Source organism: Urocitellus parryii, chromosome 3 (genome assembly GCF_045843805.1).
Source record: "Urocitellus parryii isolate mUroPar1 chromosome 3, mUroPar1.hap1, whole genome shotgun sequence".
Taxonomy (NCBI): Eukaryota; Metazoa; Chordata; class Mammalia; order Rodentia; family Sciuridae; genus Urocitellus; species Urocitellus parryii.
This window is the reverse complement of record NC_135533.1, coordinates 151,579,481-151,597,985: the sequence shown is the minus strand read 5'-3', so window position 1 is coordinate 151,597,985 and position 18,505 is coordinate 151,579,481. Positions and strand designations below refer to the sequence as shown.

General features: G+C 49.7%; 1 protein-coding gene and 1 non-coding gene across 4 annotated transcripts; both read right to left on the bottom strand.

The window, feature by feature from the left end:
* Positions 1–1,122: 1,122 nt before the first annotated feature.
* On the bottom strand, positions 1,123–17,683 carry Tchp (trichoplein keratin filament binding). Of its 3 annotated transcripts, none has more exons than XM_026409204.2 (13): positions 17,619–17,683; positions 16,642–16,835; positions 15,537–15,747; positions 14,895–14,951; positions 13,205–13,273; positions 12,771–12,944; positions 11,870–11,982; positions 11,620–11,686; positions 9,657–9,829; positions 7,965–8,046; positions 5,824–6,009; positions 5,169–5,312; positions 1,123–4,366 (listed from the first exon to the last, which is right to left on the bottom strand). In XM_026409204.2, exons 2-13 carry the CDS (start codon positions 16,833–16,835, stop codon positions 4,334–4,336), a joined length of 1,503 nt encoding a protein of 500 aa, XP_026264989.2. In that variant the 5' UTR covers positions 17,619–17,683; the 3' UTR covers positions 1,123–4,333. The 3 variants fall into 3 exon arrangements, with proteins under 3 accessions (XP_026264989.2, XP_026264988.2, XP_026264990.2); XM_026409203.2 differs by having other exon boundaries at positions 17,564–17,658; XM_026409205.2 differs by lacking the exon at positions 17,619–17,683 and having other exon boundaries at positions 16,621–16,699.
* On the bottom strand, positions 1,478–1,555 carry Trnav-cac (transfer RNA valine (anticodon CAC)). The gene has a single exon. It is a non-coding gene; the product is annotated as a tRNA-Val (tRNA).
* Positions 17,684–18,505: the final 822 nt, after the last annotated feature.

Sequence of the window (18,505 nt, the reverse complement as noted above, 5' to 3'; positions counted from 1 at the left end):
GAGAATATACTTGGGAGAAGAGCCCTGCCTGGGGCCTTAGGGATGGGAGTCTGGCTCGTCTGGTGAGTTCTGGGAGTGGAGGCTCCGGGACACAGCGGGCAGCACACGGTGTGGTGGTGATGCAGGAGTTACTGACTCAGAGGGGGCCTGGAAGGGGCTCCTCGCTTCACCTGAAAGGGACTGGGAGGCGGAGAGGCCTGGGGCTAAAGGCTGGCACTCTTTGGGTTACAAATGGCAGAAGCTCAAACTGCAAAAGGACCCCACACTGGGCTGGGGATGTGGCTCAAGCAGTAGTGCGCTCGCCTGGCATGCGTGCGGCCCGGGTTCGATCCTCAGCACCACATACAGAGATGTTGTGTCTGCCGAAAACTAAAAAATAAATATTAAAAAATTCTCTCCTTTAAAAAAAAAGGACCCCACTGGTGTCAGCAACAGAAGGATCAAGAAACATCTGGATGAACTGGAAACCCGAGTTGGTGGGGCAGCCACTCAGGTGCAGTGTCTGTCCCAGGAGCCACAGGTCAGTGGCACAGTCCACCATACCACACCGCTCAGGCAATCTCTCACCAACCTCACTCCTCCATGAATGTTTCTGTACAGAAATGGAGGCCTGGTGTTTAGGGAAAAATAAACAAAAAGGAGCTGTAGTCTTTCTGCTTGGCTAGGCAAAGTAAGATGAGGAAAGGGTACCGAAGCAGCTAGAAGGCAGTCCACGTCCTGAACCAAGACTCTTCGTCACTTGCAGAACGGCGATGATGCTGAAAGAGGTCCACTCCCAGCTTCAAGATCACCTGGCACTAGAAGTTATGTGCAGAGGTTTAGAAAAAGGTTTTTTGTTTTTTTTTTTTGGGGGGGGGGTGGATAGTACTGGGGATTGAACCCAGGGGCGCTTAACAACTGAGCCACATCCCCAACCTGTTTTTGTATTTTATTTAGAGACGGGGTCTCCCTGAGTTGTTGAGGCTGGCTTTGAACTCGGGATCCTCCTGCCTCAGCTTCCCGAGCTGTTGGGATTACAAACATGTGCCACTGCACCCGGCTTAGAAAAGTTTTTAATAGGAAAAAAACAAAGTCAAACAAATGAGAATAAAGAAAATTTACACAATCAACTACATATAGGAGTGAAAATATAGAAACCGCAGCTACATGTTTAAAAAAAATCACATGCATCCATCCTCTGAAGTAGGTACAGTGTTTTGGGGTGATCACAACATTAGGTCATAAAGTGAATGCCTCTCTAGAAGGAAGACACTGCAGTCACAACTCCACATGGCTTCATGGCTGAGTCGGTCAAGACCACTGGGAAGCGTAACGCCATGGTTTCACAGGTGTCACACGGTTTTAAGGTGATGCCCTGGGCTGGAGCAAAGCGCTGTGGTAGGGCACGTGCTTAGCATGTGCGAGGCCCTAGGTTCAACCCCGAGCACTCGCTTAAAAAAAAAAAAAAAAGAAAAAGATGCCATTTTTTTTTTTTTTTTGGTGGTGCTGGGGATTGAACCCAGGGCCTTCCTTGTGCAATGTGAGGCAAGCGCTCTACCAACTGAGCTATACCCCCAGTCCCAAAATGCCATATAAATAAATAAACAGATAGATAAAGAATAAAGACTTTTAGGTTATTCTTCAGATTCTGCTAAAGGTCGATTTCACTGACAACTACCTAAAAAATCCAGGTGATAAAAATTCATTGTATGGGGCTGGGGATGTGGCTCAGGCGGTAGCGCGCTCGCCTGGCATGCGTGTGACCCGGGTTCAATCCTCAGCACCACATACAAACAAAGATGTTGTGTCTGCTGAGAACTGAAAAATAAATATTAAAAAAAAAATTCTCTCTCTCCCCCTCTCCTCTTTAAAAAAAAAAAAAAAAAAATTCATTGTATCCATTGAGAATCTGCTGGTGCCGGGTGTACTTATTGCACAAACGGCCTTTTCAACCCCAGGAGTTGCAACTGGCTCTGTGCCTGCCAGTCGTGTGTGCTCATCTGTGTCCTATTTCAGTATCAGTGTTCTTGTTCAGCTTTGTCCCTTGCCCAGACCCAGCATCAACCATCCCTAGAGAGAATGTGTGCTGAATGAGGAGCAGAGAGAAAAGCCGCCATTTCTAGAGAGCTGCAAGAATCGCTTCGTGTCACTAATGGCTTCAGCGCCATCCTGTATAGAAGGAATTGACCTTTAGCAGAATCTGAAGAATAACCTAGAAGTCTTTACTTCTTTCTATCTTGCAGTGCTGGGGACCAAAGCCGAGGCCTCGAGAATGCTAGGTAAGTGCTCGACCACTGAGCTACATTCTCAGCCCTAGAAATCATTAATTTTAATTAGGAAAAAAAGGTACTTTAAAACAATAAAATCAATATACAGTCACGCACCACATAACTGAGGTGTGGGTCAGCGGCGACTGCACACCCAAGGCAAGGCGGCAGAGCCTCGGTGGGTGGCCAACTAGTTTAGGTGAGTACCATTGGCCAGCGATGAGACTGCGTGACACTTTCCTCACAGGCGTCCCCGTCACCGGGTGGTATCTGACTATGCACAGCTACAGTCACAACCCTAACCCATATGCAGTAAGAGGTGCAGGAGATGACAGGGACAGCAAGACGCTGGAAAGTCCAGATTTACAAAATAGGTATTTTAGTCCAGTTTAGTGAAGAAGTATTTAAATATATTAGGAAGAGCCAATGTGACAGAATTGTAATGCTAATGAGGAAGATGACGCCAGGCTTCAAAAATAATGAAAGATTTGTTCAGTAAAAATCTGAAGACCTATTTACCAGGAATTCTGTCCAGATCAGGTCTCTATGGGAACTCGGCATATGATTGCTAATAACTTTCTGCAGTTCCCAAGGAAACTTAAAGGGAGAACACAATCCTGTGACAAGAAAAATGAATATGACCAATAAATGATCAGTCACAGAAAACATCCAGACCTGTGGGAGAGGTGGGTTAGATCTGTAAAGAGCCACGAGCAACGCACTGTGCAGTGATAAATAAGAGCAACAGGGACAAAGCCTGGAGTGGCGCTGTCAAGCAGGGCTTTATGTCACAATTAATGAACATCTGGGGGATAAAGATGAGCAAGCAGGACACGAGCGGCGCTCAGGGGCCACTCCTGGAGAACCCAGGACACAGGATGAACATCGGGTTCAGGATGCAGTCTGCAGCTCAATTTGTTTTCACAACATAATGGAAGGGAGAGGAAATGTGACCTGAGAGTCAGAAATATTTCAAGAAACTCTGGTTTTTAATAACCATAGAAAAATAGCCAATAATTAGTTGTCATTTCCTGAGCCATGGAACCTTGAATACAATGTCATGAAAATGACTTCTCAGAGGAAGAGAATGGAAAAAATACCAGTCATAAAAATATGATCATTACTACAAGGAACTGTAGCTATGGTAGAGAGAAATCTGGGACTATGTCACACTGACACAACAGCGGGAGAAGAGGGGGCCGGGTCTGTGGTCTGAGTCCATCTGGTTTCTTCATGTTCAGCCCCTTTCTCTGGGCACAAAAATCCCAGGTGGCTGTGTGAAACGGAGACCTTCCCCAGACACTAGAGGCCCTGAGGGTCAGGGCCCTGCCTTTAAAGACCAGTCAGCCAGGGGACCGTCTGGGGTTCTTTTGCAGGGTCAGCAACACACGCTGTGATCACTGCCCTGCAGACACACTCTGCAGAAATTCTCCCAAAACACTTCCTGGAGGAGGAAGACTCATTTCTCACCACCTTTCCAGAAGCATTCAGAGACCGTCAGACTGTTGGAAGGTCCTAATTATTCCTAGTTCTTTGCTTCCCAAATATAAAAGATGTGCTCCTTTCGGGCTACTAAATTCATAAACCTTGAAATAAACTGCACCAAGACCTGTAAGTTTGTTTTCAATACAACAGTTAAATTTAAATGACAATTTTAAAGTATGGGGTTGGGGATTTGGCCCGTGGCAGAGTGCTTGCCTAGCATGTGCAACGCCCTGGCTAGTCTTCTCTGGAGTTGACACAGGGGAGACGAGAAACCACATATCCTGTTATGAAATACGACTTGTACCTCTCAGTATTGATCCAGAACCTTAAGTTATTTATGAATACAAGAGTACCGTGAACGGGAGCTGTGAGAGGCTCTTGGATGAGAAAGGCAGAAGAGGGCGTCACACCAGGGTTCTGCACATCCACGCCGGGGAACGCCAGGCCCTTCAATTGCCCTTGACCACACACCTGAGCATGCAGAACTCAACTCCCGGTGTTGCCTTGAACCCTGAGCAGAGCCAAACACTGTAGAACTACCTGGCAGCTTCGGGTCAAAGAACTCAGCACCATTCTTCTCTGTGCCTACAGTACCAGCAAAGTTAGTCCCAAGCAATTCTGGGATGTCCGTAGGCCTGAGGGAAGAAAGCAGGCAGGAGACCATCAGATCAACAGTCTCTGGAAGATGGGAAGTAGACTCATTTCAATTAGAGCTGGTTTTTACTTACAGTTGAAAGAGCTCTGACCTGAGCCCTTAAAGAAGGCCCTCTAGAAGCTGCCATTCCTGTGCTCTGTGAAACCCTGGTCCTCCTCCCCGACCCCTGCCCACCCCTGCCTCCAAGCCCTTTGCAGATGAGGGCCTGCACCAACTCTGTCGCGCTCAGTTCTATCTGACCATGAAGCAGACAGTCCTCTTTCTTTGCAGCAGGTGTCCACGGGGGTGCCCCTTAGAGTACCAGAGGCCTGGGTGGCCCCAGGAAAGGCAGGCAGTGCCCTCCCTTAGTCAGTTCCCACAAGCAGGTACTGTCCATAGGGGTCACTCAAGTACAGCAAGAGACAGGAGGGAGGGGAAGAGAGGATCAGGCAGGGGGAAGAGGCCAGCAGGGGGTCTCCTGGTCACCTGGCTACTGAGCAGGTGCAACTTGGCCCCACTGTCTCCTCTCACCAGCTGTGGCCACAGCTCTTTAGACTGTGTTTTGTCCCCAAACAGGGTGGACAGGCACACAGCTCCCAGTCCGGACCCTGTCTTTGGGATGCAGCAGCAGGAGCCATAGAAAAATCACCTAGAGGACTGCTGGGCCCAACCAAGGACGGAAAGAGACCATCAGACGCTGACCAGTCAGGAGAGAGATCAGGGAGGAGGACCAGGGAAGACCCGGGGACAGGGAGGACAGAGCAAGCACAGGGCTCAGTGGTCCACACCTGGCAGGCTCCTACCTTGGGCCGGTAGCCCTGCTCGGCCATGATCTTCGCCTCCTGCTGCAACAGAGCGTCAGAGAGCTGCTCTGCCTGCCTGGTCTCCGCCTCTTCCTCCTCCGCCTGCTGGTCCTCTTCCCATGCCCGCAGCTGGCGCTCTGCCACCTGGGCACCAAGAATAAAGTCACCGGAGAAAAGGCCCATGGGTGAGAGCCCTGGGAGAGAAAGCCTGTGGTCCTACCCAGGCTGCGGGTCAGAGCTAAGGAACAATGATGGCAAATGCCAGGAAAAGGGAATGGGACTCAGGGGATGGAAAAAGCCATCTGTGTGGGGCTATGGACCTGGTAAAAAATTCTGGACAGGCTGTGTGTGTAGGAGAATGTTCTGGGTTAGACATCAGGTACCAAAGAGAGACCTGTAGTCCAGTAAGCCAGCTGCTTCCAGATGAAGACAGCACAAAGAAACAGGGATGTCACCTGGTCCCCACCAGAGATGAGGGACCTGCAGGAGTGAACCCCAGCCCACCAGGCTTCTGCTGGAACTCAACAGCCAGAGTGGGCGGGCAACGGACCAAGCCAAGGGTCTCTAGATTCTGTCCCATGGATGCAGAACCCGGGCAGGGCCTGCTGCCTCAGGCTCCTGGCAGAGATGCTACTGCCCTCAACATCAGCCCCACCTGGGCCTCCAACTCCTGCTTCCTGGCTGACTTCAGTTCTTCACTCTCCTCTCTCGCTTGGCGGGCCGACTCTCTTGCCTCCTCGAGATTCTGAATGAGTTGCTCCCTGTGTCTGAGGGATTCCTCTTGGGCCCGTCGGTTCTGTTCAATCTTTTCTTGTATCTGTTGTTGCCTCCCCATCAGAACCTATCCTCAGGAGAGGAAGAGGAGGATTTGAATCTCATGACACCTGTCGTCCTACAAGCCCCAGACAGGCTGCGGCTGCCTCAAGATCCAGCCTAATCCTCAGACCCCACCTTAACCCAGATGGAGGACTCAGGCCCAGCCATGGGTCCAGCCAGACCAGTGCTGGCCATGTTTGCCAGGTACAAGGGCATTTCCCACCCTCTCCTCACACCCAGATGCAGGCTCGGTGCCAGAGACATCCCAAAGAGTTTGACTAGAGCCCATTCCCCAGACCAGGGAAAGCGAACAGTAACAGGCGTTTTCTGGGCTCTGAAATAAAGAAAGAAAGAAGCCACATAGATGACTAGGGACAACCTGGTCAGCCTAAGCTTGGATTCAAATCGACTTCTCCACGCAGCAGAAACCAGAGGACTTCTGTGTGGGAGACTGGGCCCCAGAGCAACGTCACGTCCCGCCACAGGCCCAGGCCACAGCCAAGACTCAGTGACCAGGAAGCCACCACACACACACACACACACACACACACACACACACACACACACAGCTCTACTCTCTTCAAGGACACATGAAGTGGCCACAACCAAGAGGAGAATTTAAATGGAGAAAATCAGAGCCACTGGGGAATATTTAGTACTCACAAATGAAAAATCACCAACTGTGACCCAATTTCCCAGGGATTAAAAATGTGGCATACTGCAGGCACAAGGTGCGACCTTGCATTCTGAACCACTTTCAAGTGTTTTCCTCTGTGATTTAGCTTTACTCCCAGGACTATCTGTTGGGTCAATGGGAAGGAACTACTAGGCAATTAATGGAAAGTAAGAGAGACCTCTATTTTTTGTATCTAGGTATTGGCATATCCACATCTCCTGAGGCATATCTGCTCCTGAGGGTGATGACAGCGATGAGGATGATGTGAACACTGATGTCTAGAGGGTCAGCAATTGAGAACCAGGTAGATCCCTTCACCCCAAAAGAGATCCTAAAGTCAATGACTTGAAGAAATCAGATCCCAAATATCCTGGAGGGAGAAGTGGGAGAACCTCTCAGTATGTCCATGATTGAAGTTCAAACAGAAGCCATCTGCCAAAAACGAATGGCAGGCTGATGGGACGACTGGATTAAGCATCAGTTCTTTTAAAAGGGCATCCTGGGGCTGAGGCTGGGGCTGAGGGGTAGAGCACTTGCCTAGCATGTTCAAGGCCCTGGGTTCAATTCTCAACACTGCATATAAATTAAAAAATTAAATAAAGGTCCACCAACAATTAAAAAAAAAGGGCCTCCTTGAGGTGAACAGCAAAGGAACCACAATGGGAAATTCCTTAAAGAAAAATTCATTGACTTAAAAAAAGAAAAATACCTTTGATGCAGGAAGAGTACCCATGATGGGTGTACCTTCCACACATGCTCTCTGGTGAGTTTCTGGTGACCCACCCAGGGAAAACACCCAGAGCAGGGAGAGCCTCCCACAGGTGCTCCACGCAGCATTCCTTATCATGACTCAAAGTTAGAAAGCAACACAATGTCCACAGAGGGAAAAGGAAAGCCAACCAGGGTGCACCTCGTGAGGACGCCATCAACATGACACTTACCAGATGAACTAGTAGGTCGAAACTGGAAATCAAGTAGCACAGTATTTACAAAACAATTTAAAAAACAAAACAAAAAAATGACCTATGCAGGCAAGACGCCCTGCACAGAAACAGGAGAGTGGAAGGAGCCAAGCGGCCGTGGCTGGGGGGTGGGGGCGGGGACGCTCTGCCCCGACTTTTCAATTGAGTTTTTCTGTACTTCTGAATTTCTAATAAGCCTGTATGACTTTTACAATGCTTTTTAAAGCCCACTTAAAATAACCAGAGACTATGCCCAGAACGCGTGGCAGGATCATTATACGACGGCCGACTCCAGACACTGCCAGGACCAGTGGCCGGGCGAGCCCCCGCAGCTGGGATTACCTCAGTCATCAGCCTGTCCCGCGCGCTCTGCTCCCGGACCCACTCTGCTTCTCTCTTCTCCCACATCTCTTTGGCCTCCTCCCTGGGCAAACACAAGCGGACGACAGAGGCTTCACACCACTACAGAAAGCTCTAGTGCTGACCTGCACTGCAGCCATCTAACATGAATAAGACCATCAGGACATGGAGACGGGAGAGCACCACCGTACCCAAGCAAGCCCTGTCACCCTACATCTGGGGTCACAGCTGGCTCACCCTGGTGCAGGCAAATGACTCCCACCCACATCCACGTGGGCAGTGGGAATAGGGTTCCTCTGGGTGGAATGGGCTGGCTGAGAAATAAACAGCGAAAAAAACACAAAACACAGAAAGTAGTTTCAAAAGAGGGGACAGGGCGGGCAAGCTGACCATGATGGAGCTTCTGGACAAAGATGGAGTCCAAGCCTGCTTTATTTACATCAGGAAACATCAAAGTCCTTCCACAGAATGTTCTTCACCAAAACAGGATGAAGGTGAGCTGTCCAGTTCCTCACGGGATATGCCCATCTCAGTTCTATATGAGGAACTTTCTAGCAGAGCAAAGGAAAAGGTCAAGTGCACTGGGCCATCTATTACTGGGGGAGAACCACGGAAAGTTCCTTCCCTGGCTTCCAAGCCCTGAGAAGGTCGTCATGTATTTCACGGATGGCTTCCCACAAATGACCTCCTCTAGTATCCATGTCCTGCACACCTGCAACTCAGCTGGAGGTTAGGATCCAGGAACAGGAGGGCTGTAAAGCACTCAGCACAGTGTCTGGCACCCAGGAAGTGCTCAGTGCACGCTGCATATTATTAAGTTATTTCAATTTACTAGCTTAATTTTTAGGTTTCAAAGCCAGGTGTGGTAGGACACACCTATAGCCTGAGCTACTTGGGCTAAGATAAGAGGATTGCTTGAGCCCTGTAGTTTGAAACAACACAGCACGGCCTCATCTCAAAAAGAGGTGGGTGTGTACATACACGTACGTATGCATGAGTATATGACACAGGTATGAGGTTTGACGTATATCACATATGATGCATTATATATACATACGGACATACAAGTCTCAGGCCCATTTTTATAGACTCAAGAAGCATTCAACATTTCCATAATCTATAACAATTTCCTTTCAGATTTCTAAGATTTAAAATGAACACATCATTACTTTGAATCCTAATAATTTCAGGGAAACATGCCCACAAGGGAAAGGCCAAATTAACAGGGACTAATGCTTCAAAGAAGAAAGTGGAGGCAGGCACAATGGCACGCACACACCTGTGATCCCAGCAGTTCAGGAGGCAGAGGCAGGAGGACTACAAGTTGGAGGCCAGCCTGGGCAATTTAACAAGCCCACCTCAAAATAAAAAGGGGCTGGGGCTGGGGCTCTGCGGTAGCGTACTTGCCTGGCACGTGTGAAGCACTGGGTTCGATTCTCAGCACCACGTATAAATTAAATAAAGGCCTATTAACAATCTAAATAAATAAATAAATAGAAAGTAAGAAAGGCTGGGAGTGTAGCTCAGTGGTAGAGCACCCCTGGGTTTAATACATACACACACACACACACACACACACACCAAAGGTGGCCCTTTGATGATCTAAGGGACATTTTTTTCAAGGTCCTAGAGCAGGGAGCAGGAACATAAGCCTAGGCAGCTGCCACCTCTCACCTCAACAGCATCTGCAGCTCTGCCTCCCGCGTCCTCTCGAGCTGCAGCTGCTCCTCGATGACCTGCTTCATCCAGGCCACGTCAGCCAGGGCCTGCTCCCGCCTGGCCAGGTGCATGCGCTGGGCCTCGTCCTCCTTCTCCAGGAGGGCCTGCAGGATGCGCCTGTCTGCCTCCTAGAGGAAGCAGGTGCAGCAATGGACGCCTGGCCAGAGCCCAGGTGCAGCCCCCTGAGCTCCGCTCCCACAGGGACGCGTCCCCTCCCCCACCCCTTCCCCACAAGCTGCCGGTAGCAGAGGGAGACTCCACATTCCCAAGACGGAGAAGGGAAGATGCTGGACTGTTTCCAGAAGACATCACGGGTAACCAGGAGGGGCGGTTCAGACAGTGTGGTGCCCTGGTCCAGCCGTACAATAGGCCATCCCCTGCCCAGGGGCACCGGGTCATTCTCGGGTCTTCTCTCTCACACTGAAGCTGCAGGGAGCAGTGTACGCGTTTTTTTGCGCATCTCTCACTGCAGTTCATGTTCGCAGAAGTGGAATTGCTGCCTAAAAGCAGAGTCCCCTCTCCACCACCTTGTGCCACCATAAGCCCTTGGACATAGGGACAGCACAGCTTTTTAGAACATAATTTGGCAGCAATTCCACTTTTAAGAATATCGAGCACAGTGACACGAACACCAAGGCTGTGCACGCACCACTACTGCAGGTCCAACGCAGGAGGCGGCCCATGCCCCGCAGGGGGGCAGCATACACAGGAGAGACTTTTGAGTCCCAATAAGCTGCCCCGACAGAGAAGGCCGGGAGGGTGTGGAACGCTGGGCCAACCAACCTTTGCTCATGGGGGGCTCGGTAAAGAACCTAAAAGGAACCACTGAGCAGCTACAATAAAAAAGCCACGCTCAGTCTAAATATGCGGCTCTTTTTAAAGTTATGTATGTACTACTGAGTATGCTAAAGAATGCAACCTCAATCGTATTCAAAAACAGCCAAAGAAAAAAGCACCCAACTCTTTATAGGTATGTGTATCTAGACAAACAGGCACCAAATGGCCATCCTGGGGGAGGGGCAGCACAGGAGGAATCTGTGCTGTTTAGGTTTTCTTTAGTTGTTGTTGTTTAAACAATAGTTTCACTGAAATATAATTTTTGTGGGGTTTTTTGGTATTGAGAATTGACCAGGCACGCTTTACCACTGAGCCACATTCTCAGCACTTTTTAACTTTCCATTTTGAGACAGGGTCTCATTAAGTTGTTGAGGCCGGCCTCACACTTGTGATTCTCCTACCTCAGCCTGCTGAGCAGCTGGGATTACAGGTATGTGCCACCAAGCCCAGTCCTGGAAATATAATTTGATGTTCTGATACATATGTACATGTTAAATAATTACTACAACCGAGCTATTAACACACATAACCTCACAGTTACCTTTTCCTGTGGTGAGAACACTACTTTCTTGACAAATATTTTTTTTCTAGGTGGTGCTAAGAACTGAACATTGGATCTCATGCACGTCAAACCTATGCCCTAACTCTGTGCTGCACCCTCAGATTTCAAATCACAGCAGCAGTATTCTGAGCTATAATCCCCAAACTGTTCATTAGATTCATTCTGTCACTAGAGCCAGGCATGCTGGCATATGCCCCTAATGCTCCTAATCTCCTAATCCTAAGGAGGCTGAGGCAGGAGGATCACATTTGAAACCAGACTGGGAAAGACCCTGTCTCAAAAAAATAAAAAGGACTGGGGCTGTCGCTCAGTGGCAGAGCACTGCTGGGTTCACTCCCCAGTACTGCAGGAAAAAAAAACTAAACAAAACAGGAAGTACGTATCCTTTGACCAGCATCTCCCCATTCCCCACCCCTCATTTTATTTTAAATTCTTAAGAGAATGCAAGTGTCTACTGAGCAGTGGAAGATATTTTTCAAAAAAGGGTGGAAAAATGCCAAGACATCCACTCAGACTCACCAGTTCCTGTTTGATCTGCTGGGTGCGTCGGTTGAGCTGTGCATTGTACTGATGTCTCAAAAAACGCCTATAAATGACAAACCGTGGGCTGCCTTCAGTACTTTGCAAACAATAGAATAGGGAAGAGACAACTGCTCACTCAGGCAACATCCTCTAGTGGATGGAGAGGATGGGTTCCAGGGACCCCAGTGTGAGTCTGTGGATGTAAGAGGCTGCCTGCCTGGACCAGAGCAGGGTTCCCCACACGCACCCCAACTCTGCCTTCCGCCGGAAGGCTGCCATCTGCCTCCTCTCTTCCTCCAGCCTCTCCAGTTCCCACCGTTGCTTCAGAAGATTCTCCTGCTCCTTCTTCAGTTTGGTTGCCTGCAGTTTTAAGGGTAAAGCCAATGAAATCATGGCAAGCAAATCTTCCACGATTTCTCCTCTCCATTTTTGGCAGGAACTACACAGCATGGCCTGCCCCCATGGCTCACAATCCCCTCCACCTCTGGGGTTCAGCCCCTTTCTCAGCTTAACTTGTCCACTGGTTCCATCTCCACTGAGTCACTTCCTGCAAGCGTTTTTTTCTGGCCCCTTGAACTTCCTGTGCTGTCCACACTTACTGTACCTTAACAGCTGCTTCCCCACCTGACTAGCAACCACATGAGGCCAGGGGTGAGGACCTTGTGCAGGCTCTACTCTCACATCCAGAATTTGTGGTGGGCACAAAGTATCCAGGCATTAAAACATTCAGGCAAGGAAAAGGAAGAGGACAGAAGGTCAAAGGAGATGGGGCCTCCCTACATGTGAAGGGGAAGATCCAGCCCCCTCAGAGTTCTCAGCACAGTATCCTCAAAAGACAGGCTTCGAGACCCCCAAGACCCAAGACCAGCTACCAGCAGAAAGCCGTGTGCTACCTCATCCAACTGAGTCATGTCTGCTTAGCACACGGGAAACCCACATTCTAAGACTCCCTGAGTCGGCTACTGCATCTAGGAGAACAGGTATTATCTCTGGTTGGCTAATGTTCTAGAATCGAGGCACACAACCTCAGAGCATGGAGGACCTGGATGGGAGTACATGGGAAGGGAACACCGTCTGCGGCTGCACTGCCTGGATTTGCCCCACCCAGCCACCTGAGGACCTGTGTCCTAGGCCCGTTTCTCACTCACCTCCATCTCCTTCAGCTTCAGCTCCTCCATCTGCCGACACAGCGCCTCCGCGTGCAGCTTATCCTCCAGGTGCCTCCGCTCCTCCTTGGCTCTCAGCCGCTCCATTGCTTCCCTCCGAGCTATTTCGTATTCATTTTCATAGCGTCTGTTCTCTTGCTCTTTGGTGGCTTCCTCCTGCAAGAAGCCACATTAACCTGATGGCCAACACTTGTGACATGCAGCCCCGTGGGTCTTTATAATATGAATTTTATCAAAACAAACTCCAGCAACAATAAACGCCCTTAAAGACACACGTGCCACCTTCCACCCATTAGCCCTGATCACCTGGCCTGCACCTCGTCACCAAATCAATAATAAAAACAGGAAGAAGATCCAGAGACAAAGACACTCTCAACCACCACACACGTGGCTATTTCCAGAGTCACATACTACACCTGTTTTTTTTCTTCTTTCTGTGTTTCCCAAGAGTTTATCACATGCTTCTTGTGAAGGTCCAACTCAATCTGAGGATAAGAAGGGGACAATATTAGTTTCCTCCTTGGCTTATGTGACACATACTACTGCTGGGAACAGTTTTTGGTACCTTCCATGCCACCCACTGGAACATGATCATGACTTCTGTCTATGAGGCCTGAGTGGCTTGGTAAGGGCGCGTGGGAGGCTCTGACATAGGCCGAAAGCTGGTCAATTAGAAAACCAAGGACCAGGTGCTTCTAAACCAAACTCCAGCATTGAAACAAAGTAACAGAAACTCTTTGTCAGTGGGGCAGAGAAGGAAGCAAGCCCACAAACACTGAGTAGAAATACAAAAGCCACCTCTGGCTGGCCTCAAGTGCCAGGCCCCCAGGCTCTGAGAGACAGCTGGATGGGGCAGACCCTGGGAGCCCACCATGAGCTTGTTCCCCAAAACTTCTTCTGCAAAGTAATAACTGTGAAAACAGGTGCTCCCTCTATCAAATGATGCAACAAGCAGGTCCAACAAGTCAATAAGAGATATGGGCTTAGAGAATCTTCTGGATTAGAAAAGGAATGTGACACTCTGTCCAAAACCTTTCATTTGGAAATTATTAAAGTTTAAATTCTCCCACCAACACTGTGAACACTGTGATGAACTGAATGTTGTCAATAACTTTTCTGAGTACATGACTTCACCCACGAAGCTGACAGACGGCATGAAGAAGGGTCCTCCCACAGGTAATGCTAACCACATGACACTCAAAAGCACTTAGAAACTCCATAGCAACCGGCAACTCATAAGTGTGACTAGAAATGAAGTAATAGTGCCAAATGTGCTCAAAACCATTAAGTTGACATAAACAAATATCACTCATCACTGGGATCAACTTCCTTCACCCAGTCTCTGCTGAATGATGCCACCAAGCCAAGATGCCACCCTTTCTCCCTGTCACCAGGTCCTGCAGATTCAACTACCTGTCTCCTGTCATCCCAGTCCAGGCTTTCAGCATCCCCCAGCTGGGCTACGCAGCAGCCCCTTCAACACCCTCCTCTGGCCTGCCTCAACACCCTCCTCTGGTCCTGGTAAAGCACTCTGGGTATCCCCAGGGCCTCCAGGGGACTGTCGGGGACTGTCTGACTCTGTCTGCCTCACCAGCCTCATCTCCTGGAGGCTCCCACTTCTAATGTGATGTCCCAGCCTCTTGCAGCCCTTGGACTTACTCTGTTCTCAGAACTCAGGCCTGATTCTCACCGTCACCTCTACTAGAAGGTTCTTCTCTCACACTGATACGGTCGAGTTAGGACCCCTCCACCACACTAACTCCTCTAGGATGCCTCCTCAACCCCTGAACAGGGCGCTCCCACCACCACCTGCCCAGTTCCCTGTAGCCTGCTCTGAACAAGCTGTTCACTGGCTCCCACACTGGCCAGCAAGCTCCTTAAGGGCAAGGACCACACCCCAAGCAGCAGACCATGCAGCAGTGTTGAATAAACACATATTAAAACAACCAAATGAACTGCTGATGTGCACCAGGTTTCCAACCCGGTACACTCTTCAGGAGCTGGAGATTCTCTCCCATTTCAACCCAGAACAAGACGCATGGTAAAAAAAAAAATTTTTAAATCTGGCTTCATAATTTTATCTACTCAGGTAAATCAGTGGATTACCTCTCGGAGTTTCGGGTTGTTCTTTTTCCAGTGTTCATACAAAAGTTGTTCAGCAATCTGAAAACACAAAAGGGGAAGTCTGATGTTGCTTTTTCAATCCACTCATATTCTGAATGATACACAATGGAAGTCAGCTCAGGCCCAAGATGTCCTCCCACTTATGAGATGTCACCGCACCCATCATTCAAATCCACCCGACCTGCACCTACAGCACTGGGAGCCAGGCATCCAAGCAGAATGGATAGCTGTGACAAGTGACGCTTACGGTGGTGATGAAGGGGGCCAAAATCTGATGCCACAGATGGGTTCTTTCTAGGGGGTCCCAAATATACAGCAGGCTATGAGCAGACTGGGGCTCACCATTCCACAACTGCTTTGGAAGTTAAAATACAGCAGTCCCAGACCTTTGTGGAACCACAGAACTGGAATTAGGAAAGAGGAATCAGCTGTCATCTTTTAAGGGGCCAAAGAGAGGAATGCTCCCTGCACAAGAATGGAGGGGGCACTCTTCCAGGCTGGCTCTGGAGGTAACCGCCATCTCATCAGACCAGAGCTCCCAGGAGTGAGTGACCCCATGTCACTACACTGACAGGTGGGGATGCTCCTACTCCTCCACAGCCTCCTAAGAGCTATGACAGTTACCAGTTTCCTCTGTTCTTCTTGGGCAGATTTCAGATTCCCATGCCGCTCCCGGATTCTTCGTTCCCGCAAGTCCATGCTCAGCCTCAGCTCTTCCAGTTCCCTGACCAGCAGGTCCTGTTCCTCCAGCATAAGCTGCCGGAGTCTGTCTCGACGCGCTTCCAGACTCTTCCTCTTCTCCTCCTTCATCTTCTCTCGCTGGTAGGCATGCATGCTGGGTAAGAAGAGACCCATGAAACATCAATCGTGCTACAGCCCCAGGTGGCATGCTCTACTCCACCATGTGGGAGGAGAGACTGAGGCACACACAACAATGACACAGGAAGGTGCTCTAAGCCAAGGTGAAGAGAGCAGGTCACAGAACAAGATGCATATTGGAAAGTCTTGTTTTTGCAAAAAGAAAACATAATGGACGTATATACACACGTGATAGTAGTAATAGCTAATTTTTTGAGCAATTATTATGTGCCAGGTAATATACACATGGGAGTTTTTACATTATTTATCACTTGAATCCTTATGAAGTAGGTTTGGTTTGGGCTTCACTTTAATCATAATCAGCCAGGCGTGGAGGAGCACACTTGTAATCCTAGCCAAATCTGAGGCCAGCCTGGACAACTTAGTAAGACCCTGTCTCAAAATAACTAAATAAAATAACTGATGAGGAAACTGAGGCTTATTCATGCAACAATGACACAGCCAGGCTTTTCAAGGTCTGACTCTAAATCTTGGGCTTTTAACCTCCATGTTTTTATGATTATTCTATAAAATGGGCTGTATCTGTGTATGTACTTTAACACAAAAAGGGAAAAATATGGAAGGATATGTACCAGACTGTTGACTATGTTTCTCTCTGGGATGTGGGTAGAATTCCAGATTCTACCATATGTCCACTTCTGTATCATTTTATCTTTTCCAGTGCAAATGCATTACCTCAATGCTGATTTTTTTTCCCAATTTCCAGCTTATAAAATATACCACATGGGTCATCCATGCTGTCGGGCAAATCTCAAGAAAACATGCCATCAAACCACACTCCCCTGGCCCTTAAGGTCACATCCCCTGACCAATAAGTGCCACCCCTCACCTCCATCTACTGCACCATTACCTCCGCAGGTAGGAAGCTTTGGAGCTCCATTCTGCCTGTTTGGAGGTATAGATGTCAGACTTCTGGAAATAATGGCTGTTCTGGTCCCACTGCTGCCTAAGCCGGGCTTCTTGTTCTCTCTGTCGCTGCCGAGTTGCCTGCTGATCCAGAAGCCTTCGGCTGCACCAGGAGGAGGGCAGCGTGGGGAGCGCCATCTAGGGGAACAGCAATGGCAGGAGAATGAGCCAACTGCACAGGCTCGGTCCACTGCCACAGACTGCTTATTGGTTCCAACATGCCTTAGCTCTGGTAAAGCCCAGGAAGAGCTAAGCCTGGGTGTAGCACCCCGGGCTACTATGTGGGACCCTGAAGAAACAGATGCATGGAGGAAATCAAGCTGCCTGGCAACAATGCTGGAGCCTTGAAAACAAAAGGTAGTCTCTGGTCGCCATTCCTCCACGAGCTGCCTCCCGTGCAGAGGGTGTGCAGAGCTTGAACGAGAACTTCTGGGGAGCATCGTCCTCCAGGTGCTAGGGGCACATAATCTTCATCCGTGGGTTAAATGTGGCCTGCTGCTACCCACGTATGGCCTGTCCTGAGAGGGGGGCAGGTCTAACGCACTCTGTCCTCGGTCCTGTAAAGCCGCCGTGGAGAAGCCTTTGCACCGAGTCAGCAGCTTCAGACTCCAGGCCCCCAGGCCGGGCGGTTTCCCTTAACAAACCACATCCCCCTCTCAGCTTCCAACACCCACATCTAACAAAAGCAGTTACAAAGTGTCACACCCAGCGCGCCAGCAGCAGAGAGAGGACCCGCCCCCAGGCGCCAGGGGCTCGAGTCGCGATTCCCCGCCCGGGTTCCTGCCCGCGCGGCGCCGCCTGCGGAGGGTCCTGCGGGACCCGGCCTACAGCGGGCTCCCCCGGACCAGCCCAACCTCCCGACTCACGTTCTCCTGTGCCCCAAAGTTTCCGAAGAGTCACCCGGCCCGAGCTCCCACATACCCGGACCAGGCCGGGCCAGTTGCGAGGGTTCCCCTTCCAGCCCGCGCTGCAGCAATGCCGGCCGTTTTCCGGCTTGTTGCCTGGGTAACGTTCTGGGCAACGGAACGCCACAAGGGCCAAGCCACCTCCGCGCGATCTTGGAATCGCGAAGAAAAAAAAAACTGTGTTCTTTTTCTTCTGACGCCCCCTTTTGGTAGGCGGGAGATCAGCAACAAACCTCGTTAGTCCACACGAAACCCAGCGTGGTGGTTACGTGGGTGGGATGAAGGTGAGGAGGAGCGTGCGGAAATCAAGGCTATACGATAGAAGAGGAGAATATGGCAGCGGTCCTCAAAGTCAGGTATGGTGGTGCACGCTAGGGCACCTCCCAGTGGCCAGAGAGGCTGAGGCAGGAGGATCACAAGTTCAAGGCCAGCCTCAGCAGTTAGGTAGACTCCCTTGTCTCAAAAAATACAGAGGGTTAGGGGTGTAGGGCAGTGGTAGAGCAGCCCTGGATTCAATCCCCAGTGCTGAAAAATAGTAAGGTTGACAGGGGCCCCTAAACATGGCTGCACAGGGGGAGCTTCTAAAAATCCACTTGCCTTTTTTTAAAAATCCAAATGCCCAGACCAAACGCGAAGCGAATCAGGCTTTCTGAGAGTGTCAGTATTGTTCCCAGTTCCCCAGGGGTATTCAGTGTGCAGCTGGGATGAAGAACTGCCAACCTAAAAGTTACAAGTTCCTGGTAACTTTCCATGGTAGTCTTAGACTGGATCAGGAGCTTTCGTTCTAGTTCATTCTACTCCTATGTTTCCTGTGTTTTATAACTCACATGACTTATTTTAGGTAGCAGCTATTTCATTAAAAACAATAGAAAGTAGGGCTGGGGGGTGTAGCTCATGTTCAAG

Bases quoted from the DNA above. Each gene is read 5' to 3' on its own strand.
- Tchp (XM_026409204.2), bottom strand. From the start codon at position 16,835: ATGGCGCTCCCCACGCTGCCCTCCTCCTGGTGCAGCCGAAGGCTTCTG. The intron at 12,945-13,204 runs GTGTAGTATGTG...GGCTTCTTGCAG, and splicing joins AGAAAGAAGAAAAAAAACAG to GAGGAAGCCACCAAAGAGCA. The intron at 11,687-11,869 runs GTGCGTGTGGGG...TGTCATTTATAG, and splicing joins CGGCGGAAGGCAGAGTTGGG to GCGTTTTTTGAGACATCAGT.